The sequence below is a fragment of the Leptopilina boulardi genome, unplaced genomic scaffold (genome assembly GCF_019393585.1).
Source record: "Leptopilina boulardi isolate dan_hultmark-lab unplaced genomic scaffold, ZJU_Lbou_2.1 LbouV2_297, whole genome shotgun sequence".
NCBI classification, from domain to species: domain Eukaryota; kingdom Metazoa; phylum Arthropoda; class Insecta; order Hymenoptera; family Figitidae; genus Leptopilina; species Leptopilina boulardi.
This window is the reverse complement of record NW_026137859.1, coordinates 472,145-498,215: the sequence shown is the minus strand read 5'-3', so window position 1 is coordinate 498,215 and position 26,071 is coordinate 472,145. Positions and strand designations below refer to the sequence as shown.

At 29.5% G+C, this 26,071-nt stretch overlaps 1 protein-coding gene across 3 annotated transcripts in view; it reads right to left on the bottom strand.

Annotated features, from left to right (window-relative positions):
* LOC127282314 (programmed cell death 6-interacting protein) overlaps window positions 1–26,071 on the bottom strand; it is a 177,553-nt gene that overhangs the window by 22,223 nt on the left and 129,259 nt on the right. For all 3 annotated transcript variants that reach the window (XM_051306483.1, XM_051306484.1, XM_051306485.1), the window contains 3 exons: window positions 22,655–22,816; window positions 22,452–22,595; window positions 12,538–12,753 (listed from right to left, as the gene is read on the bottom strand). In XM_051306483.1, coding sequence (XP_051162440.1) covers window positions 12,538–12,753; window positions 22,452–22,595; window positions 22,655–22,816 — 522 coding nt within the window. The remainder of the gene's footprint in view (window positions 1–12,537; window positions 12,754–22,451; window positions 22,596–22,654; window positions 22,817–26,071) is intronic.

The window sequence follows — 26,071 nt, the reverse complement described above, 5'->3', positions numbered from 1 at the left end:
CAAAAGGTACCCGGGTACCTCGTCAGTCCCATAAAGGTTAAAAAAAAAATTTTAATAACTCATATGCACTTTTATTATTTGCAGTTAAGTCTGTGCAGTTTTCCTGTATGCAGTTTAATTGTGGGTAACTTCAACCGCCCCTTATTTTTCCAATAAATTAATATTTTTATCTAAAACTAGAATAATAAATTGCTGAACAAAAAATATAAATAGTAAATATTTTTCGATTACTCTTAAAATTGAAATTTTTTGAAATTTTAATATGAACTTAGTTTTTCTTTACTTTCTGGTGATAAAATTTCAGTTTTAAAACGAAAGTTATTTCTTTTTCTTAGAAGGGATTATATGAATGCTAATGGAAGTAAAAAGCGTAAAAAGCTATGTTCGGCGCTTCGGCAGAAGAACGTCGCAGAACAGTAATTGATCGGAGCTGCAAAAAAAGACATGTTCTTACTGTAACAGTAAAATTAAGTCGTCCTGAAGCTGATCATCACAAGGCACATCCAGACCAGTACTTCAGCATTTATTTCATTCGGATTCTGAAAACGAAAATCTTTGTTTTCCGAAAGTTATATCAAACGCTAAAAAGCACTTTCACGAATACGATCTTGATGCTATAATCGTCTTTACTACTGCGCCGAGTAAAAGTGGATTTAATAGAGTGGAAAGAAGAATGGCTCCACTTTATACAGCTGGAGAAATTTTAGCTAAAATATTGAGCAATAATTATGGTCATCGACATTTACAGTGTTGTACAACAATATGTTGAACCGAATTTAGAAGCTGAGCAATTCGTACCATCTACTCCTTCAGAAGAAGCACCTCTAGGCGAGTCGGAAGACGACTGAAGATAAAGGTGCGAGACGACAGGCATGATCTAACTACACAGGTCTCGCCACACGCAGCCAAAAAAAGTCATCCAATCAGATCCTTACTCCAACTTCGCATGATAAAACATATATTTGAAAAAAAAGTTGCACATAATAATTTTTATAATAATTATTAAATAATAAATAGATTTTTAATTTTTTATAATTATTATTGGTAACACGGTGCTACAAAAAATTTTTTTTTAATATACTTCTTATGAAACCTATTGGAGGTTGTAGGTCACAAAAAACTAAGAAGAATGGCGTATATAAAATTCTCCAAACACCCCTAAATTTTCATTTTAGAGCCAGGAAACCATTTTTACGTATGTTTATGTATAAAAACCGTTGTAAATTTCTTATTTCTGCACCGATTAAAATTTTTTTTTCATTTTGAAGCTAAGAAACAGAGCTTTTTAACCCATATTCGATATTTTTGTTTAAATTAATATTTATAAGAGAAAAATTACAAAAATATTCAGAAGTTGTCATTTTTCTCGCAATTTTTCAACTTTAACTGATGTTTTCATCGTTAATTTTAATTTAAACATTTTTTCTCTTCTAGCGCTATTAAAGCGTATTAAATTCTGCATCCAACTAGCCCTAGTTGAATAGATTTTGTAAAAAATTAACTGAATTATTGTAGTTTTTCTCTTTACAGGTCTAGTAGCTGATTTAAAAACATTAAAGTTTTCTTTTCTTTTTCATTCTTAATTGTTTATGTATAGTATTTGTCAAGTTCTGACAGTTTTTATTCCATGTTGGTCATGCTAACAATAAATTTTTTCAACAAATATTAATTTTACAAAAAAAAAAATACTCCAAGTTATGAAGGTTTTACTAATTTTTGTCGCTCGCTGGAGTCGTCTGAGCACCCGTACTTCTCTCAGTGTAAAAGATGCGAGATTTATATTTCATAATTTTATAAACATAAAATTAATAATACAGATACAAAATAAATTCAATTTTTCAAATAGTAAAGCATGTATATTTAAATATTTAAACTATTTAAAAGAAAAATCTATCAAATAAAATTCTAACAAATGGATATTCTAACAAATTTATTTTAGAACTTATTCATGCGCCTCTAATTTACTATTTTAAAAATTTCTAAATTTAATTTATTTTTACATAAAAATAAACCATGAGACGAAGAAGGTTGAAGCCATTGACTTGTTTAACTAAACGGCAGATAGATAACCGAACAGCTCAAAACCTTAGCTTCTATTCTTTTCTACAAAACCCTCCACCTTCAGAAGAAACATTATCAGATGAGTATTCGTCAGAAAATGAAGAAGTAGAAAATTTTACAAGTCATCCTGATTTGTCCAATACATTTATGAATCCTGAATTCTCTTTTGACTCAAACATTAACGAATCAAACGATGTTAACTTTTCATAAAATTATTCCAAAAGACCCAAAAACGCTTCTGGGTACTCCAGCTGGAAAAACTATAGTAGGAAACATTTCTCCTGGATTTTATTACCACTTCGGTGTAAAAAACGGAATATTGGATGTTCTTAAAAAACATATAGACCAACCAGTTGAAAAAGTTCTTTTAAAAATTGATATCGACGGAGTTCGTATAGCGAAGTCATCAAACGCGCAATTTTGGCCTATTCTTGGTTGCGTGAAACCTTTTTCTCACGTATTCCTTATTTGAGTGTATTTTGGACATGAGAAACCTCACTCAGCAGAAGACTTTTTAGATGAATTTCTTAACGAAACTCAAGTTTTGTGCGGTAATGGGGAGGGAAATGCTTTAGAGTTTGAGGGAAAAGTTTTACAATGTAAAATCAAATGTGTCATTGCTGATGCTCCGGCCAAAGCCTTTATTTTAAATGTTAAGGGTCACACAGGGTTCCAAGCATTTCGACGCAACATGCTTTTATCGCACTTCCATCAAAAAAATTATTATTAAAAACACACTCCTTTGCTGAAGATCGTATAATCTTTTCATATACTTAAAATATGAAACAAGTAATTTTATTTCAAGTTTTAGCTATTTAAAGTCATCCTTTAAAACTAATAATTAAAATTTATAAGCTACAAATTTAGGCCTAATTAGATCTGCCATTATAAATTTTAAAAAACTGATATCAAATTCGTAACCAGCGACTTCGAAAACCACCGAGTAGTCATTATCACAAGACTAGCTTAATTTTTTAATTCTATCCGCCATTTTGAATTTTAAATAGAGATTTGTCATCAACCATTTAAAATTTTATTAAAACTGACATCGGATTTGTAATCAGCGACCAAAAAAAGCCCCTATGTAGACATTTTTACGAAATTAGATCAATTTTTTAAATTTTTGGTCCGCCATTTTGAATCCGTCATTTATAATTTTTAAAAACTGACATCAAATTTGTAACCAGCAACCTCGAAAACCCCCGAGTTGTAATTTTTACGAGCCTAGCTCAAATTTTAATTTTATCCGCCATATTTGATCCTTTCATGGCCAGTGGGACACATACGTCCCACCAACTTCAAAAAATCATAACTTTCTTAAAACTTAATCGATTAACTCCACTAAGATCTCATTTTGAAGGGGAGGGATAGAGTAACAAATGTAAATACATGTATTTTTTTAAAAAACTACCCTCTTTGAAATACACCCCTTCAAAAAATCCGAAAAATGAGAAAAATGAAAAAACAGGTATAAATTTCAGAAGAAATTTTTTTTTCAGGCTTTCATAGTAACATATGTTTAAAAATATTGCAACCTTTGTAAAAAAAATTAATATTAAAAATTCAACCCGAGGGTGCAGAAAAATAACTAAAACTACCCATAAAAACCAAAACCTTTAAAAATTAATAAATTCGCTTGAAAATTGTTACTTGGGGGTTTTCAGGGTCGCTGATTACGAATCCGATGTCCGTTTTCAAAAATTCAAAATGGCGGAACCAAAATGACGACCGATAATTATAAAAAATTACTAGATTCGCGTGAAACTTATCACTCGGGGGTTTTCGGGGTCGCTGATTACGAATCCGATGTCCGTTTTCAAAAATTCAAAATGGCGGATCCAATATGGCGACCGATAAATATAAAAATTCACTAGATTCATGTGAAACTTGTCACTTGGGGGGTTTTCGGGGTTGCTGATTACGAATCCGATATCAGATTTAGAAAATTGAAAATGGCGGATCCAATATGGCGGACGAAATGATTAACTTTCATTAGATTCATCTGAAACTTATTACTCAGGGGTTTTCGGGGTCGATAATTACAAATATGATGTCAGTTTTTAAAATTGCAAAATAATGCTGGTGTCATTATTGCCTATTAATTTTGTAGCTTTTAGTGCCTGTTGTTAGGAGTTTAGTATGAAAATGAAAATTACAGACCCAGGCTCAATCGGTGAGGTAGTGGGAGAACGCTACACAGAGAAAACGAAACGACGCGCTGATTGCCTTATAACAGCAGTTCCCCCCCCTTTCATTTACCCAATGCACTCCCCTCTACGCCATCGTGGAGGGGAGTGCATTGAGTATGTACTCAATGCATTACTCAATATGATAATAATCAGTGAAAATTATTTTTTTGATTGTTGAAAACTGAATTCAGTATCTTATAACTTATGAATTAGGGGTGGATTTCAAGGGTAGGGGGTGAGTTTATTATTATTATTATCTATTTCTGTGTAACTTTCAAATAATTGTTTATAATTTAGAAGCAATTAGAATCTATAGATTTTTTTTAATCATTTACAAAAACTTTCACCGTCAAGGGATGATTATTTGACTTTAAGGGTGTTTTCAAGGGGTTATTGATCCTTTTCAATTTTTAAGCAACCAGGCAATGTTTATAAATAAATAAAAAGTAGATAAGAGCTGAAAAATATTTAATTCATCAATTTGGTTAAATATCAGTTTTTTGGGGTAGTAATGTACCGTGGGGGTGGTTTTAAGGGGTGAGACATGTTAAAAAAAAATTTTTTCTCATACTGAATACTTTAGTAATTAAATCTAATATACATTATAAGCCTAAAGTAACGACAAAAAACTCGGCCATTAAAGGGTTAATCCGCTATTTTGAATTTTGAAAGGAGATACGTTATTAGTTTGTAAGTAAACTATGTTGTGGTTATTTTTATCGTCATATGTGAAGCTTTAAACAATAATATAGATCATATTAGTGGATTTTTTGTGTTTTTTACGTCGTTTAGGCGCCATATTTAAGTCGACATTTTGAATTTCAAAAAACGCCCAACTGGATTAAAAAGTAGACATTCCAAGCTAATTTTTCCAATATGCTAAATTTTTTTAAATTAAACCAATTATGGAGAGATGGGGTGGTACGGTTGACAAAGAACGTCTCATATATATATACACATTATATCTTCTTTTGGCTTTGTCCTTATCCTCGTGGCATTTTATCGAATAATTAAAGAAAAATCTTTCTTAACCCCCCCCCCCCAAAAAAAGAACTTTATAGATTACTTTATTTTCCTTATTTTCATCTTCATTTATCTTATAGTTTTATTTAATGCCTTTTTTTATCTGTAAGTTAACGGTAAGTGGACAGATTTTTCAACAAATTCAGGGCTCATACTTGTGCATACATAACATCAAAACTTATTATTACAGTTTGCTTCTAATACTTCAATATAGAATTAAAGAGAATGTCATGTTCGGAATCGTTTAATTTTTCATATTTTTAAATTTTCACGAATTTACATACCATTAAATTTTTCCTTATTCCGGTCATGACACTTTGTGGGTTTTAATTTGTCTACATATTAAGTTTAATTTAAGGCTGGACGGATTCGGGAATGAAACGATGACCCAATAATTGTCGCACAGTGTATTCATTAATTATAAATAAATAGAAAAAGTAAGGAATTTTATTGTATATTAATTACTTTTCTCCTCTCATCTAAATTATTTTTACTTGAAATACTTCTAAATCCGAAGGACGTATTGTGATTAAGTTGCGCATTGTAAGAAATGTTATAATTTTTTAAATATTTCTGATTATAATATATGTTAACATTTAAATTTTAAAATAAGAATATTTCTCGAAGTCAAAACAAGAATAATTAACATCATTTTTTTGAAATGATGAGCATGGTGAACGTTTTCACTAACAACTCAAGACCATGGAAAATCGGTACCAGGGATTTTGGGATAAAGCGATGATGGGTGACTTTTTCATTAGAGAAACTACTACTCAACATAAAAAGAGACTAAGTCATCTATAAGTCATTTTTAATATATTAAGAGCATTTGAACCTTCGTGACGTCACAAATCATGGCGCATGACACGCAAACTTGTCAGGTATGTGAAAAGCACAATTTTGAATATTTTTTAAAAAAAACCTTTTGGAAAATGTTCAGAATAACATAGACTCTGTCTGTTATGTGCGGAAAATTCAAAATATTGCGTTTAAAACGTTTTTTAAACAATGTTAAGGTCACAAATCATGGCGCATGACACGCAAACTTCTCAGGTATGTGAAAAGCACAATTTTGAATATTTTTTAAAAAAACCTTTTGGAAAATATTCAGAATAACACAGACTCTGTCTGTTATGTGCGAAAAATTCAAAATTTTGCGTTTAAAACGTTTTTTAAACAATGCCTACATATAAGCAATTCGTGTATTTTTCCTTACTTGTGACAACCAACTTAAACATTGTTTAAAAAACGTTTTATACGCAAAATTTTGAATTTTTCGCACATAACAGACATAGTCTATGTTTCTCTGAACATTTTCCAAAAGATTTTTTTAAAAAATATTCAAAATTGTGTTTTTCACATACCTGAGAAGTTTGCGTGTCATGCGCCATGATTTGTGACCTTAACATTGTTTAAAAAAGTTTTAAACGCAAAATTTTGAATTTTCCGCACATAACAGACAGAGTCTATGTTATTCTGAACATTTTCCAAAAGGTTTTTTTTAAAAAATATTCAAAATTGTGCTTTTCACATACCTGAGAAGTTTGCGTGTCATGCGCCATGATTTGTGACGTCACGAAGGTTCAAATGCTCTTAAAAGATTTTAAATATACACTATATTCAATAAAATCAGGTTAATCATAAAAATGGATAAAATTGAATTTCTGCATTTTTTCTAAAATTCTTATAACTTCTATATTTTTCAACCGATTTTGTTAAATGACCGCTTATTTTTATCGTTATACATCAGACTTTAATTATCAATCATGAATCAGGTCATTAAAAATTTTATTTAACCGCATTCAATTATAGAATCCAGTTTTTATCAAATTTTCATAAATTTGAATCAATATTTTCGATATTATTAATCCCCTAATGCCGAGAGTGTTTTAAAGTTAGCATTTAATTTTGATAAGGTTTTAATTTATCTAATTTCTGCTTCGGATTTGGAGGAAAATTGTTGGAAATAAATAAAAACGTTAAATTTACAAAAGTCTCTATGCACGAATTTAATTTGTAATATCATCAATTACACACACACAAAAGAAAAAAAATTTCAATTGCCAGGACTGCCATATGGTAGATTTTCTTCCTTAAGTGGTATCTAAAGAGAAAAACGTAGTCCGACCCAAAAATTAGTTCGTGTTTTCTTTTTACAGGCATGATGGGGGGTGATTTTTGAGAAATTGATTTCTATGAGAATTTACTCAATTTATATATCTAAAACTGAATTTTTGCTTCTTCTAAATGTTGATTTGGATTCAGTGACTTTAATAACATAAAAATTGGATATATAAAATGAATTAAAAATGGCGGATCTAAAATGGTGGATTTTTTCAAAAAATTGTTCGGATTTCTTTGAAACTTGTTACTTGGGGGTTTTTGGGGTCGTTGATTACAAATATCATGTTAATTTATAAAAATCTAAAATGGCGGATCCAACATAGCGGCCAAAATAATTTGAAATTAATGAAATCGATTAAAACTTGTTACTCGGTAGGGGTTTTCGAGGTCGCTAAAGATGAATCTGATGTTAGATTTAAAAAATTTAAAATGGCGTATCCAATACGGCTTACGATGGAATTGTTTTCAGATTTTTTTGGTTCTAGTTAAATTAGCGCCTCCAGGAAACACCTAATTAACAACAACCAAAAAAATCTGATAACAATTTCATCGTAAACCGTATTGGATACGCCATTTTGAATTTTTTAAATCTAACATCAGATTCGTTTTCAGCGACCTCGAAAACCTCCACCGAGTAACAAGTTTCAATCAATTTCATTCATTTCAAAATTTTTTTGCCACCATTTTGAATTTTTATAAATTAACATCATATTTGTAATCAACGACCCCAAACACCCCCAAGTAACAAGTTTCAAAGAAATCCGAGCAATTTTTTGAAAAAATGTGTTTCGGGACCTGGGTGTCACTTTTTGTTCTTCTTTCTTATTTAATATACATATGGACAATGTAATTAGTAAGGCTTTCAAAGAACTGGGTTTCATTATGCGTAATGCTGATAAATTCAATAACTTGCAAGCATTAAAAGTATTGTACTTTTCGTTTGTGTGCTCTACTATTGAATATCTCTCTGTAATATGTAAACCGCATTATGAAACGGATTTGATTATATTTGAGAGGGTACAAAATACTTTTATACGATTTGCCGCTAGACAGTATTTAGAGAGGGTAATTTTGTATTTGACAGTGTTGACTTTTTTCTAACTCACTTTCTAGTTTAAGTAAGAATTACGCACTCTTTTATTTGTTAATATTACTTATGATAACAATAACTCAGCCTGATTTTTCTTTTAATTCATTTTTATTGTATATTTAAATTTTATTTTTATTAGTTAGTAAGTTTGAGTGCTTTGTACCTTGTACGAAAGAGTTTTGTTAGCCCGTTTAATTAATAAATAAATTTAAAATATATTCAATGATTTTACAATAAAAACTATTAATACTTACTATATTTTAAAAAATTATCGCCTCAAACTTGAACAATTCACCTAACCTCGAAATGTGTTGACACTTATTTTAATTTTAATGTTAAAACAATTGAATAACGATTTTCGAAGGTACACAAACGTTCTTCTTTACCTACTGATAACAATTGTAGGTATTAGATACCTGTTTTTTTTAAATTGTTAAAAAATATTTTTAAATCTATGGGACGCTTAAAACTCACCCGTACTTAGAGGGTTAATAGAGTTTAAGGCAATGGTCGGATTGAAAAATATTCTATAGACGGATGTTTGGAAAATTAAGGTCCATTTACTGGAACCGGAGATATTTACATTAAGTAAAACGATTTTTTTATAGTGAAAAATATGAAAAAACAAGGATATCTTGAAAACTGTTCTATTTTCTTAATTTTGGACTTCATTTTCGGGTTCAGCGGGTCATTTTACATGAGAAATAAGAGTTAAATGTCGTGGATCAAAATCTCTGTAAACTAGTGTTATTATTACTTAAAAAACACAAAGTAAATTGTAATTCATAAAAAAATTATTGGACGTCAGGTTAAGGAGAAAAAAAATACTGAAAATAATCAAACATACATATTTTGGGGTCGTTACCTCAATTTTTTCAAACTTTTTTTTGTCTTGCGATGCGGGTATTACAGTGTACAATTTAATGTTTACTTTTGGCCTATATAGAAGTCTCGAGCACGTCAGGTTAAGGAGAAAAAAAATTTCTATTATTCAATATAATGAAACACGTGCTAACTATATCATCAGATAAGATTGTAAACATGCAGTAAAATTTATGAATGAAAATACGTTAGTATTTATCTTTTTTTTTTGCTTTTCCAAATTCTATATTATACTTATATATATTTATACTCTTCTCTTTTATTTTTAAATTATTTGTCGCTTTTCAAACTAAATTAGAGGAATCTTTCCAATAATTATTTAGTTTTTTTTAGCTTTTGTTATTAACTTTTCAAAATTCTTTTCTTGTTTAAACAATTGATTGTTTATCGTGTCAAAAAATTTGATGCTAAAGAAAATAATGATAATAAATAAAAGAATTAGTTATTTTTATTTAAGTAATGAAAATAATCAATCTGACAATATAGCTTTCTTTGTTTATAAAAACGATTGAGAGTCCTTCCTTATTATCTCTCAGTTCTGAATAGAATAAAATTTACTTTTAGTTTAATTTAGTAATTATAAATAAATAAAATAAATAAAAACACACCTTCACTTTGTGGTTATTTCGCTTGTCTATTGAATCGAAATATAGGTTTGTGGTTTATGAAAATCAGTTTAAAACTGTTCAGATTAAAGAGACAGAAACGTGCATTTACTTGGCTTATATAGTTGCGTCCCTACCCTTAATTTTCTGGGGTAAGTAAAATTTAGAATGTGCGAGTGTGTGAGTAAGGAATTTTAAATTTATTGAGCGAAAATCCGCGAGTTTTCCTCACCACTTTACGCAGGGCGCTTCTCCCATGTATTTCTTACCGCCAATTTCTCCCTCTATTTGGATTTTTCGCGGCGTCTATTTTCGAATAGCCAATTACTTTTAAATTATTTTCTAAGGACAGATATATTTTTCTCTCTCTAATTCCGTTTCTAACGCTCGCCAAGAACAATGCCATTGTCTACCTGTCAATCATTTTCCTCTAACTGATTTTCAGTTTCTAAAATCTTTAATTTCTCAAAAAATAATAATTTTCAAATTATTTAACTTTTACAATTAATTTTTATATAATTTTTACTTTAATATAACATATAATTTTATTTAATTATTATTAATTTCAGCAATTTTTAAAATAATTTTTATTATTTTATTTTCTAAATATTTTAAAGAAAAAATATAAAATAAATTTATTCTTTAAATAATAATCTATAAAAATTCTTTATTTATAAAAAAAAATCTTTAAATTTAAATTAAATTAATAATTCTCTTAATTCGTATTTATATCTACCTTCTCTTTCTATTATTTTTTCTGTTTATATTTTCATTGTGTTATCTATAGATATCTTCTCTCTCTTTCTATTATTTTTAGAAATTCAATTTATCTAGTTTTAATTTCATTTCTTTATGTAATTTTATTTTTAATATTTATTAATTTATAATTTTTCGATACTTTATGATTATTTTATAATAAAATTTTTGACTATTGAAATACCATTTCAACCCCTCTTTTCCTAAAATCCTGACGTGATACGCAATTTTGAAACCCGGGATCGTGTTCAGCACACAAAAATACATGGGTCAATCAATTATATTTCGACTGAAGTCGTCGCTGACTAATTTTTAAAAATTATAATACTTTGCAGGAATGATTTTGAAGTTATCAAGATCACGAAATGAAAAGAATTTTATTAAAATTTTAATTATTTATTGCAAAATATGAATTTAAAGTTTATGAGGTGCTGAAAACTGTCAATTTTTTAGCCATTAGAAAATATGCAAAAATACGTAGAATTTACCATAAAAATAAAAAAAAATTGTTGTAATTTACTAAGAATGAATAAATTTATCATTATCAATTGATATAATTATTTAAATATGTGAAATAATATATAAAATATGATTTTCAAGTTCGCCTGTCAAATAACCTAAATTTGCAAATTTCATCTATTAAATGTGAGAAAGAGAAGTCATTAAATTGAAAAAAACCTTACCAAATATAAAGTACCTGTGACTAACTTTTAGTTTTTCTTAGCACTTTTTTCCTTTTTTCTTTATAAATGTGAAATAAAAAGCAATAAAAATTGGCACTTTGCTTATTTTCACTATTTTCAAATGTAAATAACTTTCTTGGAGAAAACTGAAAAATTACAAAACTTGGGCAATATCTAATTGATCACTAACTACACACACTGGAAAAAAATTCGCTTTGGTCCCGAAGATACTTTTTGAGATAATTATGTTTAAATTTTTCACAATTTTTATCAGGTTAATGCATGTGATTTTTATAAAATTGAAGTTAGTTCAAAATGTTTAACCAATAAAACCTAACTTCGTCCTTAAAAAACTACATGTATTAACCTGATAAAAATTGTGAAAAGTTTAAACTTAATTATCTCAAAAATTATCTTTGGGACCAAAGCGAATTTTTTTCCAGTGTGTGTATTTAGTGATCAATTAGATATTGCCCAAGTTTTGTAATTTTTCAGTTTTCTCTAAGAAAGTTATTTACATTTGAAAATAGTGAAAATAAGCAAAGTGCCAATTTTTATTGCTTTTTATTTCACATTTATAAAGAAAAAAGGAAAAAAGTGCTAAGAAAAACTAAAAGTTAGTCACAGGTACTTTATATTTGGTAAGGTTTTTTTCAATTTAATGACTTCTCTTTCTCACATTTAATAGATGAAATTTGCAAATTTAGGTTATTTGACAGGCGAACTTGAAAATCATATTTTATATATTATTTCACATATTTAAATAATTATATCAATTGATAATGATAAATTTATTCATTCTTAGTAAATTACAACAATTTTTTTTTATTTTTATGGTAAATTCTGTTTTTTTTGCATATTTTCTAATGGCTAAAAATTGACAGTTTTCAGCACCTCATAAACTTTAAATTCATATTTTGCAATAAATAATTAAAATTTTAATAAAATTCTTTTCATTTCGTGATCTTGATAACTTCAAAATCATTCCTGCAAAGTATTATAATTTTTAAAAATTAGTCAGCGACGACTTCAGTCGAAATATAATGGATTGACCCACATTGGAAACTAGTCCAACATCTAAAAAAAAGTCTTATTTTGTAGACCTGTGTTCTTAAATTACATACCTGTATTTGACTGATTAATTCTTCTTGTCTGTTTGCACTTTCTCGAACTTGTTTCTGCAAAGGGCCATAAACTTTGCCTATGCATTCTACAGATAAGTTGGGTTCATCAATAACACCATCCTTAACTAAGGCTGACAAAAATACTGATTTCATATCTGATGTTGCAGATTTCAATTCACTTTCTATAACATCTCGTTCTGCTTTCAATGTTTCAACCTGAAATGAAAGATAAGGTGAATATTATATAAAGATGTGCTATGTTGGGATGTTAATGTTTAAATTTTTTATAATCTAGCTTTAAGTTTAAATTTGAGATTAGTGGTAACATCGAATCGCTATCATACTGAACAACATGAAAAAATTTTGAATCCAATCGGATGAATAGTTTATAAATTCTTTCATTTCTTAATTAAAAACATGTTGTTTTTCAAGCTACACGAAAAAAAAAATTCTTGTAGCGAAAACACTACAAATTTCAGAAAAGACAATTCTAAAGATTGTCATGTAGACTGTAAGAAAATTGTGTTTCAAACACACAAATTGGGAACAGCACAACCTGATTTGCGTTAGTACAGAAACATAGCGCATGCGCAACGAATTGTATTGTGACACACTCTATGAAATTTGTTTGTTTCCTAAACCTCAGCGTTTTGTAAATACTCTAACCAGGTTTTATAGATGGCGCTAGAGATCCTGTTGATAACACTAGAAATTTTTTCCGTGTAATTTCTACAGAACGATATGGAGCGAAATCAATTTTTTTTCTTTCATTTTACTCTTGAAGAGTTATACTATCATGTACATAAAAAAATAATCGAATTTCATTGTTTAATTGGAAAATTATCAATAAAGAAAAAAGGGTACTTTTTTTAGTTATAAACAATTGCAATTACTCGGCCATTTTTTACTCTGTCGAGTTGTAATAAACGCCATTGAATTTCTTTTTTCTTTACAAAATTTTCAAAAAAAAAGAAAAACGTTGTAGCTTAAAGGGGGGAAGGGAGATAATTTTCTTTTTCAAAAAATCCCTGACACTATACTTATTAATATTTTTTAGTCAAATTTAAAATACTTAAAGGTTAATTTATGTACTATAAGATAAAAAATTGTAAACATTGTAGGAAATTTTTTTTCTTATATATAAAGAGGGACAAAGTGAGTTCATCATTTTTCCTTGCTCTCGACGTCGGAGTGGGGGAACTCGGAAGCGCGGATAGTATTATGTCAATAAAGTTAGCAGAGCAAACTCAGCAGACACCAACCAGACTATAAGGACATTTTATGGCTTTTTAAAGGCTATTTAAGTGCCCTGTTCACAATTTAAATACTCCCATAGGGTTCGAGAATACACATGTTCTGCTAAACCTAAAAAAAGTTAGCAGACCATCATATCTAAAATATATAAAAAACAATAAATTCACTGTTTTGAATAAAGATTATTTAAAGGCTCACCAAAATAATATAACCAACTACTTTAAGCCCTTAATATGGGTTGAACGAGCAGCCCTTTGCATCAGAACACTATCAAATCATTTAAAAACTCAAAAATTCTGATTAATAAATCAAATTAATTAAAAGCTATTTAAAGGCTCACAGAACAAAGTCAAAAAAACTAAATTGAGCCCTTATTAAGGGCTAAACTACCAACTCTTCCCAGCAGAACACTAACTTATCAATTAAATCCAAAAAAATCTCAGTTTCATAGCAGAATAATTAAAGGTTAATTAAAGGCTACTAGAACAAAGTCCAAAAAACTACCCTGAGCCCTTATTAAGGGCTAAAATACCAACTTTTCACAGCAAAACACTAACTTATCAATTAAAATCCAAAAAATTCTCAGTTTCATAGCAGAATAATTGAAGGCCAATCAAAGGCTTCCAGAATAAAGTCCAACTAACCACCTTGAGCCCTTATTAAGGACTAAACTTGCGACAATCTACTCTCAGGCCTTAGTAAGGGTTAAATGATTTGCCCTTCCTAGCAGATCACTAAAATATCTATTTAAATCTTAATAATTCTAATAGTTATGGCAAAATAATTAAAGGCTCTGTGAAAAATCTAACCAACTACTTTCCTGGGTAGGATTAAGAACCAAAAAAAATTCTTAAGTTTTTTTGGTAACAAAGAACCCCGCACCATTGACATGGGAATTGGGTGTCTGGTTAAATTTTCTGCAACTTTGTAATTTTGTAGTTTTTGACCTCCTGAAAAAAAATGTAAATCGACGCCTCCCGTTGATAAAATGCTTATTTAAAGTCAAATGTAATATAATCCTAACTCAAAATAAAATGCAATATGAAGTTGACTAAAAATTTCTGAAATAAAATTCTTTTTCAATTTTCAATGCAAGAAAATGCTTATTCACAATTGCCTGTTAAAAAAGACAAGTGAAGTCAGGATCGAATAAAAATTTTTATAACATTTCTTGTCATATTGAAAACTGACAGTTTAATTTTATTTTGCATATGAAATGTTTCTAAAATACAAATTAATAAAATAAATAATAAATAAATTTAATTAATCATGGATTCTAGAGAATCAACTTCAAGCGGTAAGTATTTAAAATAAGAATAATACAAATATATTGATTTTGATAACCACGAATTTTTATTCTTTTTGTAAACCGAATTTATGATTATATAGGAAAAAAATGTTTAAAAAATTTTTTTGTAATGTGAATAAAGATAAAATTCAATTCCTAATTTTCAGAAATTAAAAAATGGTTTTCATTCTGTTATTTAAATTGAATAAGTTTAATTTAATAGAAAAATATATTAAAATCAAAACGTTTTAATAATATTATAACAATTAACACAACAGAGTTAAAAATTTTAATAGAGAACAATTTAAAATGTGAGTTTTATATGTAAAATTTATCTTTACAGAAGTATTACAAAAAACAAAAAATTTACTTGATATTGAAATGGAAACCATCATTACCATTGGCAACAATGCTTTTTGTGAACCATTTTCAAATATTTCGTCCAGTGACACTCATTCATCATTTTTCAATTTTGATATTCCACAAAATGAATCAAATCTTATAAGCATTATTAATGAAAAAATTACCTATACTTAATTAATGTTTTATTTATATGTTCTTTTTTTAAATTTCAATGTTTGTTTATAATAAAATTATTTTAAAAATATGCTACTTTAAATAAATTCCAAAAATATTGACAGATATTTTAGTGAACTGCTAGCAAGGCCAACTCATTTACCCCTTACTAAGGCCTGAGAATAGTTTGTCGCAAGTTTAGTCCTTAATAAGGGCTCAAGGTGGTTAGTTGGACTTTATTCTGGGAGCCATTAATTATTCTGCCGTGATAATTAGGATTTTTTATAATTGAAATGATAAGTTAGTGTTCTGCTGGGAAGAGTCGATAGTATAGCCCTTAATAAGGGCTCAAGGTTGTTAGTTGGACTTTATTCTAGGAGCCTTGAATTGGCCTTTAATAATTCTGCTGTGATAATTAGGTTTTTTTGAAATTGAAATCATAAGTTAGTGTTCTGCTGGGAAGAGTCTGTAGTTTAGCCCTTAATAAGCCTTAATAAGCTCAAGGTGGTTAGTTGGACTTTATTATAAGAGCCTTTAATTAGCCTTTTTAAGTATTCTGCTGTGATAATAAGAATTTTTTGGAATTAAATTGATAAGTTAGTGTTTTGCTGGGAAGAGTTGGTAGTTTAGCCCTTAATAAAGGCTCCGAGTAGTTTTTTGGACTTTGTTCTGGGAGCCTTTAATTAATTTGATTTAGTAATCAGAATTTTTGAGTTTTTAAATGACTTGATAGTGTTCTGATGCAAAGGGCTGCTCGTTCAACCCTTATTAAGGGCTTAAAGTAGTTGGTTATATTATTTTGGTGAGCCTTTAAATAGCCTTTAAATAATCTTTATTCAAAACAGTGAATTTATTGTTTTTTTATATATTTTAGATATGATGGTCTGCTAGCTTTTTTTAGGTTTAGCAGAACATGTGTTTTCTCGAACCCTATGGGAGCATTTAAATTGTGAATAGGGCACTTAAATTTTTGAGTAGATTGTAGAAATAATTTAAAAAAACATGATAAGTGGAAAAAGTGGAATTTATCCTTAAGTTTATTTCTTCAGTCGTTATAACCCTAAAATAAAAAAATCGGACAAGTGCGAGTTCCACTCTCAATGAAATCGAGGGTTCCGTACTCGAAGTGAACTTATTTGGTATAAAAACAAATGTTTAAAAATATGTGTTGTATGTCAAATAATTTAAGTGATACGAAGAGGAACAATTTTCTTAAATTTCACAAAAATGTTCCTCTTCGTATCACTTAAATTATTTGACATATAACAAATATTTTTTAAACATTTGTTTTTATACCAAATAAGTTCGCTTCGAGTACGGAACCCTCGATTTCAGTGCGAGTGTAACTTGCACTTGTCCGATTTTTTATAATTCTAAACAATGAAGTGTATGATTTTTTAAAAATTTTCATTTTTTTAAAAAATAAAAATTCTAAAATGGCCAAAAATAATTCTTTTTTAAATTCTAATAATTTAGAACAACTTTAAATCCTAAATAATGCCAAAAAAAATTGACGCAGGTAAATTAACATCGTAAATGTTGAAAGGTAAAAATTTTACTGGTCCCTCCCCTTAAAAATCTTTGAGTTCGTCGGTTGGATGCAGAAACGTGCCACTTCAGAGCAGTCTTGAAAAACAAGTCATTTCATAAAATATTTGAGAAACCTGCCATTCCAGCTGAGATTTGGAAAACATGCCAATTCAGAATTGATGTTCGTTTTTTTTTCTTTAGGTTGACACTACTGAAAGGTTATAAACTTGTACGAAAATGACTTTTCATGTTGTATTTTACATGTTTGTTATTATTGTTTGAAAAAAGAGTATTTTAATGAATTTATTAAATAAATAAATAAATTTAATAAAATTAAAAAATGTCCTAAGAAGTGTTTACAAAATAATAAATAATCTAATTAAATAATCCGTAATTCAAAATGTTTAAAAATATTATATTTTCAAAAAAAAGTAATAACTAATAAAATTAATAAAGAATAATTATAATAGAAATAAGTTAATTAATTATAATACAATTAAAATAAATAAAACAAAGAAATAAATAAAATAATTATTAAAAATAGTAAAGAAAAAATCTTTTGTAAAAATTTATAACCATTCAATACTGCCAACCTTCCGGAAAAAAAACGAACGTCAATTCTGAATTGGCATGTTTTCCAAATCTCAGCTGGAATAGCAGGTGTCTCAAATGTTTTTTGCAATGACTCGTTTTTCAAGACTACTCTGAAGTGGCACGTTTCTGCATCTAACCGACTGTTGATAACTACTTTCATGTCAAGTTTATCTAGTTAGTGCAAATGTGACCTGAACAGTGAAAAGGCAGCTTACGTGCAAAAAAATCGATTTTTTATTGATTGGTGATTCTGATAGAGAAAACTTTTTTCTAGCAGAATCACCAATCAATAAAAAATTAATTTTTTTTATTAATTTTCACTGTCCAGGTCACAAATAAATAATTTTTATTATTAAATTTATTAATTTAACTAGCAACTTTGTCGTCCGCAAGCGGCCGACTACGTTGCTTGTGGGCATTAACCATATCTTTATTCACTTCTTTTTTTCAAAAAATTTAATATTAGAAATTTAAAAAAAATTTCTTCATATTAAATCTACAACCCAAGGAGCACGGAATATTGCTTGTCCCGCTTCATGGGGACATTCCACGGTGATATTCTTGTGAAATTCGCGTGATATTTGTACGGTACTGAGGGAATATTCCCGTGAAATTCACGCAATATTGAGAAAATATTCCTGGGATATTAAGGGAATATCCCTGTGATATTGAGAGAATATTCCTGTAATTTAGAAAATTCTAAAATGTTGTTTGTTTTGAATATTTAATTAAACAAATAAATAAATGAAAAAAAACGAAATTTTGTGTTGGAATTTTATAAATTATCTTATCAATATCACTGGCATATTCCCTCAATATCAGAGGAATAATTCACTCAATATCACAAAAATTTCACGGGAATATTCCCTCAATATCATAAAAATCACACGTGAATATCACCGAGGAATGTCCCCGTGAAGACATTATGATATCGCCTAAATGTCACAGGAATATTACCACTTGATATCAACGTTACATTCAACCAATATTCCGTGCTACTTGGGCGCTTAAGGGTACGGTCACACGACTTTTGGAAAAACCATTCTTGTCTTTCTCTGTCCTATTACAGACGCATAAGTTTGTCTCACTCTGCATTTTCCATCTTTGGGAAATGTAAGAAAATGCAGAGTGAGACAATCTTATGCCTCTGTCTTAGGAGAGAGAAAGACAAGAATGGTTTTTCCAAAAGTCGTATGACCGTACCTTAACTTTACTTTTCCCTTATGACAGCAACTACTAATTAATCTATGTGACGGTCTCTCACACAGAAAATGTAACGCATAACAAAACTTACATTCTACATTCATCAAACCTAAATAATTCTGTGGAACCTTACTTTCATTGAAAACTTTAAAAGACATTATTGCAACTCCTACACTTTTTTATTTCGATTATCGTTTTCACATGTCAAATTCTTTTCTTGACGCACTTTCTTTTCATCTTCCGTTTCCGTAGAAAATTTGTTCTTACATGACAAATTATTTTCTTGACGCACTTTCTGTTCATCTTGAGTTTCCATTGATATTTTTCTTTTCCTACATGCCAAATTTTTATCCTTGTGTATTTTCTTTTCATCTTTATTATCTATAGATAATTTCTTTCTTTGCATGTCAAATTTTTTTTGCGCTCTTTCTTTTGTATTTCTGTTTCATTACGATTACGTTTTCTCAATCTACCATTCTCTTGTCTAATTATTTTCTGTTCATATGTAACTTCGCGCGTTGCCTTCCCTTTTCTTTAATTGCTAGAATTATCTTTTTATCAATTTCTTCACTCAGAAAATTCTTCATTTCTGAATATTCAAGTGGTGAAATTTTGTTCATCTTATTATTAGTTGTACCAATTATTTTCTCTTCACTAGTGTCATTTAGAGAATGTTTAATTTCTAAATATTGTGTTAATAGAACTCTGTTAATATTATTGCTGGGAAAAGTATTACAACAGAACAAGGGTTTAAAATATTATTTTTTAGTTCCTGAGCTCGATTTATGAAAAGACGGTTCCAATCATTCTTTATTATCGAATTCCTATTGTGAGACGTTCTTATTGACGGAAAATGATTTAAGCAATTATTAACAAACATTGACTTTAAATGATTTCTCATTCTGTTATTATCAGTTTCATAATTTACGCTGTTTGACATTACGTTAAAAAATATAGATGTTGCAAATGCTATTGCATATACTCCACACTCAACACTCCCAAAAGGTTATTGATCAACAACTACAAAAACTACTGTTGGTTTAAAAGGGAACAATCTAATTAAATATTTCATTTGATGCACATTTAAACACCCCTCATTAAGGCTATAAAAAGTATAAAGCCTTACTCAATCGTAATAGACACAAATCCAATGACCATAATTGTTATTACCGCTAAAAAGTATTTGAAATATGTTTTTCACCTTCTCTAATTGGGACAATAAAATCAAGCATTTGTACATACAAAGTACTTTGCATATTGAAAAAAGAATTGGAATCTTTTCTTAATAAATCTTTAAATTTGTACATATGCATGTCATTTAACAATTTATTTCTATTTTTAACAATTTTTAAATCTTCATCACTTAAAATAACATACTCTTTTATGATGGCCATAGTATACTTCGTTTAATTTTATTTTTGATTCATGAAAATCTAAATATCTTTAATCCTTTCGCTCACTCTCTCCAATATAACAAATTTTGACTTTTATTAAATATAACCAATTTTGCCTTTTATCCAATACAACTACCAATATCCAATAGAATGAGAGAACTATGAATGAGTAACTACTGATCAGCCAATAAGTACAAAAGGACACTCTTATATGATTAATCAGTAGTTCATTACAGATACCATATATACATATATACACTTGTATTAAAACCCCGGATTAATTACCACAAAAAAACAACCCTTGGACAATAGAACCTTTGTTAAATAATCAATGAGAATTAACTCTGAGGACCCAGGTAATAATTTCTTTTCTCCCATTTATTACATGGAAAAATACCCTTGGACAATAGAACCTTTGTTGATAAGGATTAACTCTGAGAACCTAGGTAATAATTTTTAAATTTTTTTATTACAATTTTCAGGGACTCTAATACAGGTATGCACATATATATATAGATATATATTTATTTTTATTTTCAAAACAAAAAGGAAGAAGATTAAGATTTTAGACGAAGATATTCTTATGCCATTTTGAATTGTCTAGATAGAGAAACGCAATGTTAAACGAAGAAGTACTTATGTTATATTCCTTGGTGTAAGAAAGAAAGGTATGCGTTACCTTTTCAGTTTTAGACTTTCTTTATAGTTTTTTCACGTGATAAAGGGAGAAAGAAATTATTACCTGGGTCCTCAGAGTTATTAATTAATCCTCTTTAAAAGATTGCAGGTCAAGCGAACCCTCATTTGCAAAATAAAGATATATCTTTCTCTCTCCATAACTTGTTCTTTTCTCTGTCACCGAAAACCCAGCAGGGGTCCGGACGGAATGAATGAATGAATGAATACCAAGATTATTATAGTTAATTTGAAAGATCAATAAGTATAAAATAATTGTAAAGATCGAATTAAAATTTTTTTGACGAAAACTTGAATGAGAATTATATTACATTGAGATAGCATTTTATTATTCTTACCCTCACAGCACCAGATATCCTAGGATATTCCAAAAACATCCCTTGGATATCCTAGGGATACCCCTGGGATATCCAAAGTAGCCGCGGTTAGGATATACTAGGGATATCCCAGGGATATCTAAGGATGTCCCTAGGACGTCCCAGGGATATCCTAATCATTTCCCCGGATATTATTAGGATATCCTGTGTATATCATTAGAACGTTCTAAGGATATCCCAAGGATGTCCCTGGAATAATTAGGGATGTCCGGATAAACTTCCGGAAGTGCACCCGGATGTCCTTAGGACGTCCTAAGGATATCCACAGTAAAAATCGCTATCTCAAATAGTCAAAATTTGAATCATAATGATATCCTAGGGAGATCTTAGCGATATTTCTAGAATATTTTAACGATATACCAAGTTTAACCCAAGAATATCCCCACGATATCACTAGGATATCCCTAGAATATTCTCAGGATATCCCAGGATATCCCAAAAATATCCTACGTAACGGCGGTTTGGATGTTCTGGATATTCCATAGGATATCCTATGGACGATTTCAAGATATCCTACATTAGTTTAGGATATCCTCAGGATATCCTTTTGTTGTGAGGGTACCTAACATTAACTAACTTCATATGGCACTAAGCTCTGAGATAGCATTATATAATTTTGACAATTGAATAAGCATTTTATGAACGGGAGGCGTCAAAATTTCACATTTCTTTCAATAACTTTTAAAATTTTTTATTGATTTTTTTAAATCCTAATATATGTGTTTTAAATACATATTTGAAGAATTTAAAACAAAAATAATTAACAATATAAACCGTTTTATTAAAAAGATATAAAATTTTTAAAATTATTAATTTTATGGTTAATGCATTGTAGAACTAATGGAATCACTATGTACTACGATATGTGTACGTGTCTGTATAGAGGCTAATGATGTATTCAGTACAGTAACACAAAAGAATCTTAAGCAGCATACTATAATTACCATTTACTTTGTATGCTTTCTGTTAAATTTTATGTTGTGTCTTCTCAAGTATAATACCTTAATGTAATTTTCTCTTATATTTACTACACATTTAATCAATATTAAAAATTTAGCTTACTTGTTCCATCAAGTTTCGAAGTTCTCTAACGACATTGCTTTCTTGTATGGCAGTACCAGCAGGTATGTGTTCTTTTAAGTCATTTTCTTCTAAACTAAGTATTTCCATACTTTCATGATGATTGTCAAATTTAGTTCGAATAACCTATTTCAAATAAAGGAGAAATTAGCTAAAGAATAAAATTATACTTTTTAATAAATTACCTTGTCTGCTGAAACGGCATTGTTTATGATTCCACGATATTTTTGAGCATTCATAACAAATTGCTCAGTTAATCTGGTGCTTGGAATCCTAGTCCAACGTTCTTTAAATTGAGTCCTTAAATGCTCATCTGATTCTCGTTCTTCATTTAACATCCTTTCAGTCTTTAAAAACAAAAAAAATACTTTTGAATACGTGCTCTACTTTATTTATTTAAAAATAAAAAAAATAAATGGTAGCACGCATATTTACATACGTTCAAAAGCAAATGTGGTTACTGCAATATAATTTTTAGTTGATTTTACAGCATTGCTGACGAAACAAAAACTCTCGTCTTCCTCTTAATATCAGTGCTAGCTATAAAATTAACTAAATATCTCATGAAGTAAATTACATTTATACAACACATGCTTGAAAGAGTTGTTTTATTTATAGTGTGAAGCAGATTGTAAGTCGATGTTTACATGTTAGGTGACGACAGAGGGGAATAATGTCGACAGACAGGGAAATAACCCCACTTAACCTTCAAACTTCGAATTCCCATCGCTTTATACTAACAATAAAACAAGGTTTTACAAAATTTTAAAGAAAAATTCATAACTCTACACTGAAAAAAATTTGGGTGGGCAGACGTCTCAGCATTGAGACGGCTGCATTCCTTTACTCAAAGTATGACAGAGATTCCGTTCGGGGAGCAGTGCGCTACCGTGAAAGCATAAAATCCTTTAGTGTTTATTTTACTAGAATTTTAATTAATTTATTAAAGATAAACTCACAAATTTTGATTATTATAATATGAAGTCTATTTGCGATGCTTTGGCTGTGAGTAATTCTCAGAATTGGTCGGTGTCTTCCGAGAAACTTCGGGGAAATTCGAGAATTGAAAAGAGGCTTGTGCCGTTGAATGAGTGTGATGAATGGCATTGGGGGTCGTCGGGGTGCGCGGAGATTTTCGGGGAATTTTGATAATAAAAGTGGGATTCTTGGTCTCCTCTGTCATATCGCTCGTAGGACTTGAAAAGGGCCTAATTACGCCACGCACAAGTGTATCGCCGATAGCACATTGGTAACTTACATTCTTAAAATTTAGATTATTGAATTGTAAAGTGTTTAAATTTATTTATATTCAGAATTGTAGTGTTTTATTATTATTTAAAGGGTGTGGTGGTTTTTTATGCAATCGTGGGTGATCATATTAAAATTGGAGAAGAGGCGTGAAATATAAAAGACCAGGAATCATCGATAGTACGTAAGGACACTTGGTCCAGGAATTCAGGATAATTTGGTCCGCAATTCCAAGCAGATTTCGCAGAAATTAATCTTTTGATATTTGGGAAGTTCCCGTTGCACACTGACGAACCTCATTTGCCGATTCGCTGGGTCTTGGCTACAGACGCCGTTATCTGATGTCGCCATCCTTCTCACCAATACCATTGAGAGCGATAAGTTTTTAATTTGTTTATTGTTACTGTCTATTTGTTTTATTGAAATCCATTTCCTTCTATAATTGTTCGATATATTTTGGGAATTGCATAATTCCCTTTCATATTTTTACATCTAGCAGTTGTTCTTTTATTTTGTGTGTGTGTGTTTATGTGTATGCAAAATTTACGAGAGACGTCTCTAAATTTCTAGTTTGAACAGAATTGTCGATGACGTAAACAAAGTAATTTTATAATTATTTTCATTGACTTTAAATATATATTGATTGAATTATTATTTAATGTATTATTTTGCACCTTTTACATATCTTAATTAATTTGTATAGGCTTAACCTGGTATTATTTGGAATTAAATTTATATTTCTATTCTCGAATTAATTTCAATTTGAAGTCATTAACTGAATTTTCTATATAAATAAAAATATTGTTACAACCGTTACGGGTAAGCGCAGTACCTTATAGACAAGGTAAGGCTATGAAGGAACTTCAGCTCTACTGCTACGGGTAGTCTGAGCTCCCGAAACGGGATGTCAGTCGATCGAAAAAGGGGGCGTTAGCATTCTTCGATTTGATAGAGCACCTGTACTCGCTGGTACTGCTGCTCACCCAAATTTCTTTCAGTTCACAACCGTTTTGCAATAAATTAATGAAACTTATACTGCACTGAGAAAAAAATGCTGTTGAATCAATTACAACTGGATTTGATTCTTCGAATAGTGTTATACCGGGATGCCTAACGTATATATAATTGCTTTGAAAGTACCGATTTTAATGATTCGATAGTATTACTATAATTGAAACAAAAACATATTTCTTAAATTGACAGAAAACTATGTTAATATAAAGGTATTTTTATTGAATAATCAACAGAATATGCTTCTGAATCAAAGAAAGAAGTTTTTATATTTAAAAGTTTATGTTTTAGAATATAGCCGCAAGTCCCCCCTCCCTCCTCTCATTTCCCCTCCTCCTCCAAAATGGCCTAAATTTTAAGGTTATGTTCGTTTTAAGACTCTGAATATAGCCGCAAGTCCCCTCCCCTCCCCCGCCAGAAATGACCTAAATTTTGATGTTATGTTCGTTTCAAGGCTCTGAATATAGCCGCAAGTCCCCCCTCCTTCCTCTCATTTCCCCTCCTCCGACATAAATGACCTAAATTTTGAGGTTATGTTTGTTCTAAGACCCTAATAAAGCAGTAAGTCCTTCCCCCTTCCCTCATCTCTCTCTGTATTTCCCGCCAAAAATGACATAAATTTTAAGGTTATGTAAATTTCAAGACTTTCAATATAGCCGCAAGTGGAGGTGGAGTTCCCGCCAAAAATGACTTGAATTTAAAGGTTATGTTCGTTTCAAGACTTTTTAATAATTTATTGGTTTTTAGGCAATTTCATTGAAATTATTTTTAAAAATAATTTCTTAATGTCGATTTTAATTTATTTAATTATTTATTTATTATTAATTTAATTAATTTATTAATTAAAATTTAATAATTTTAATTTTAATAATATTTATTCAGATTTCAATGAATTTGTAATAATAATTCTTTGAAATAGGTGGTTCATTTGGAAAAATAAGATCAATGGAAAATTAAAAAAAAATGATTAAAACAGGGGGGTTGGCGCGCGAAGCGCGCAGGGGGACGTAGCCCCTCTAATATATATATATATATATTCCACTCGTTTACGTATTTTAAGAAAACCTTGGAGAGAAGGGTCAGATATGGCTAAAAGTATTCTGCGGACGAAGTCGGGTGGGGGCTTCAACCTACATTTAAAAAATCAGTAAAAATTGAACATGGGTCTACTTGTTTCTACTTGATTACTAAATTGAAAAATTTTTCCGGGTAGAAATTATAACTGTTTCAATTTGGAAAACCCATTTAAAGAAATGTCACGGATATTCAAGTTGATAACACAGCCCACAAAAAAAGTGTCGAGGTTCGGGAATCACAGTACCCTACCATCATGTATGGCCGCT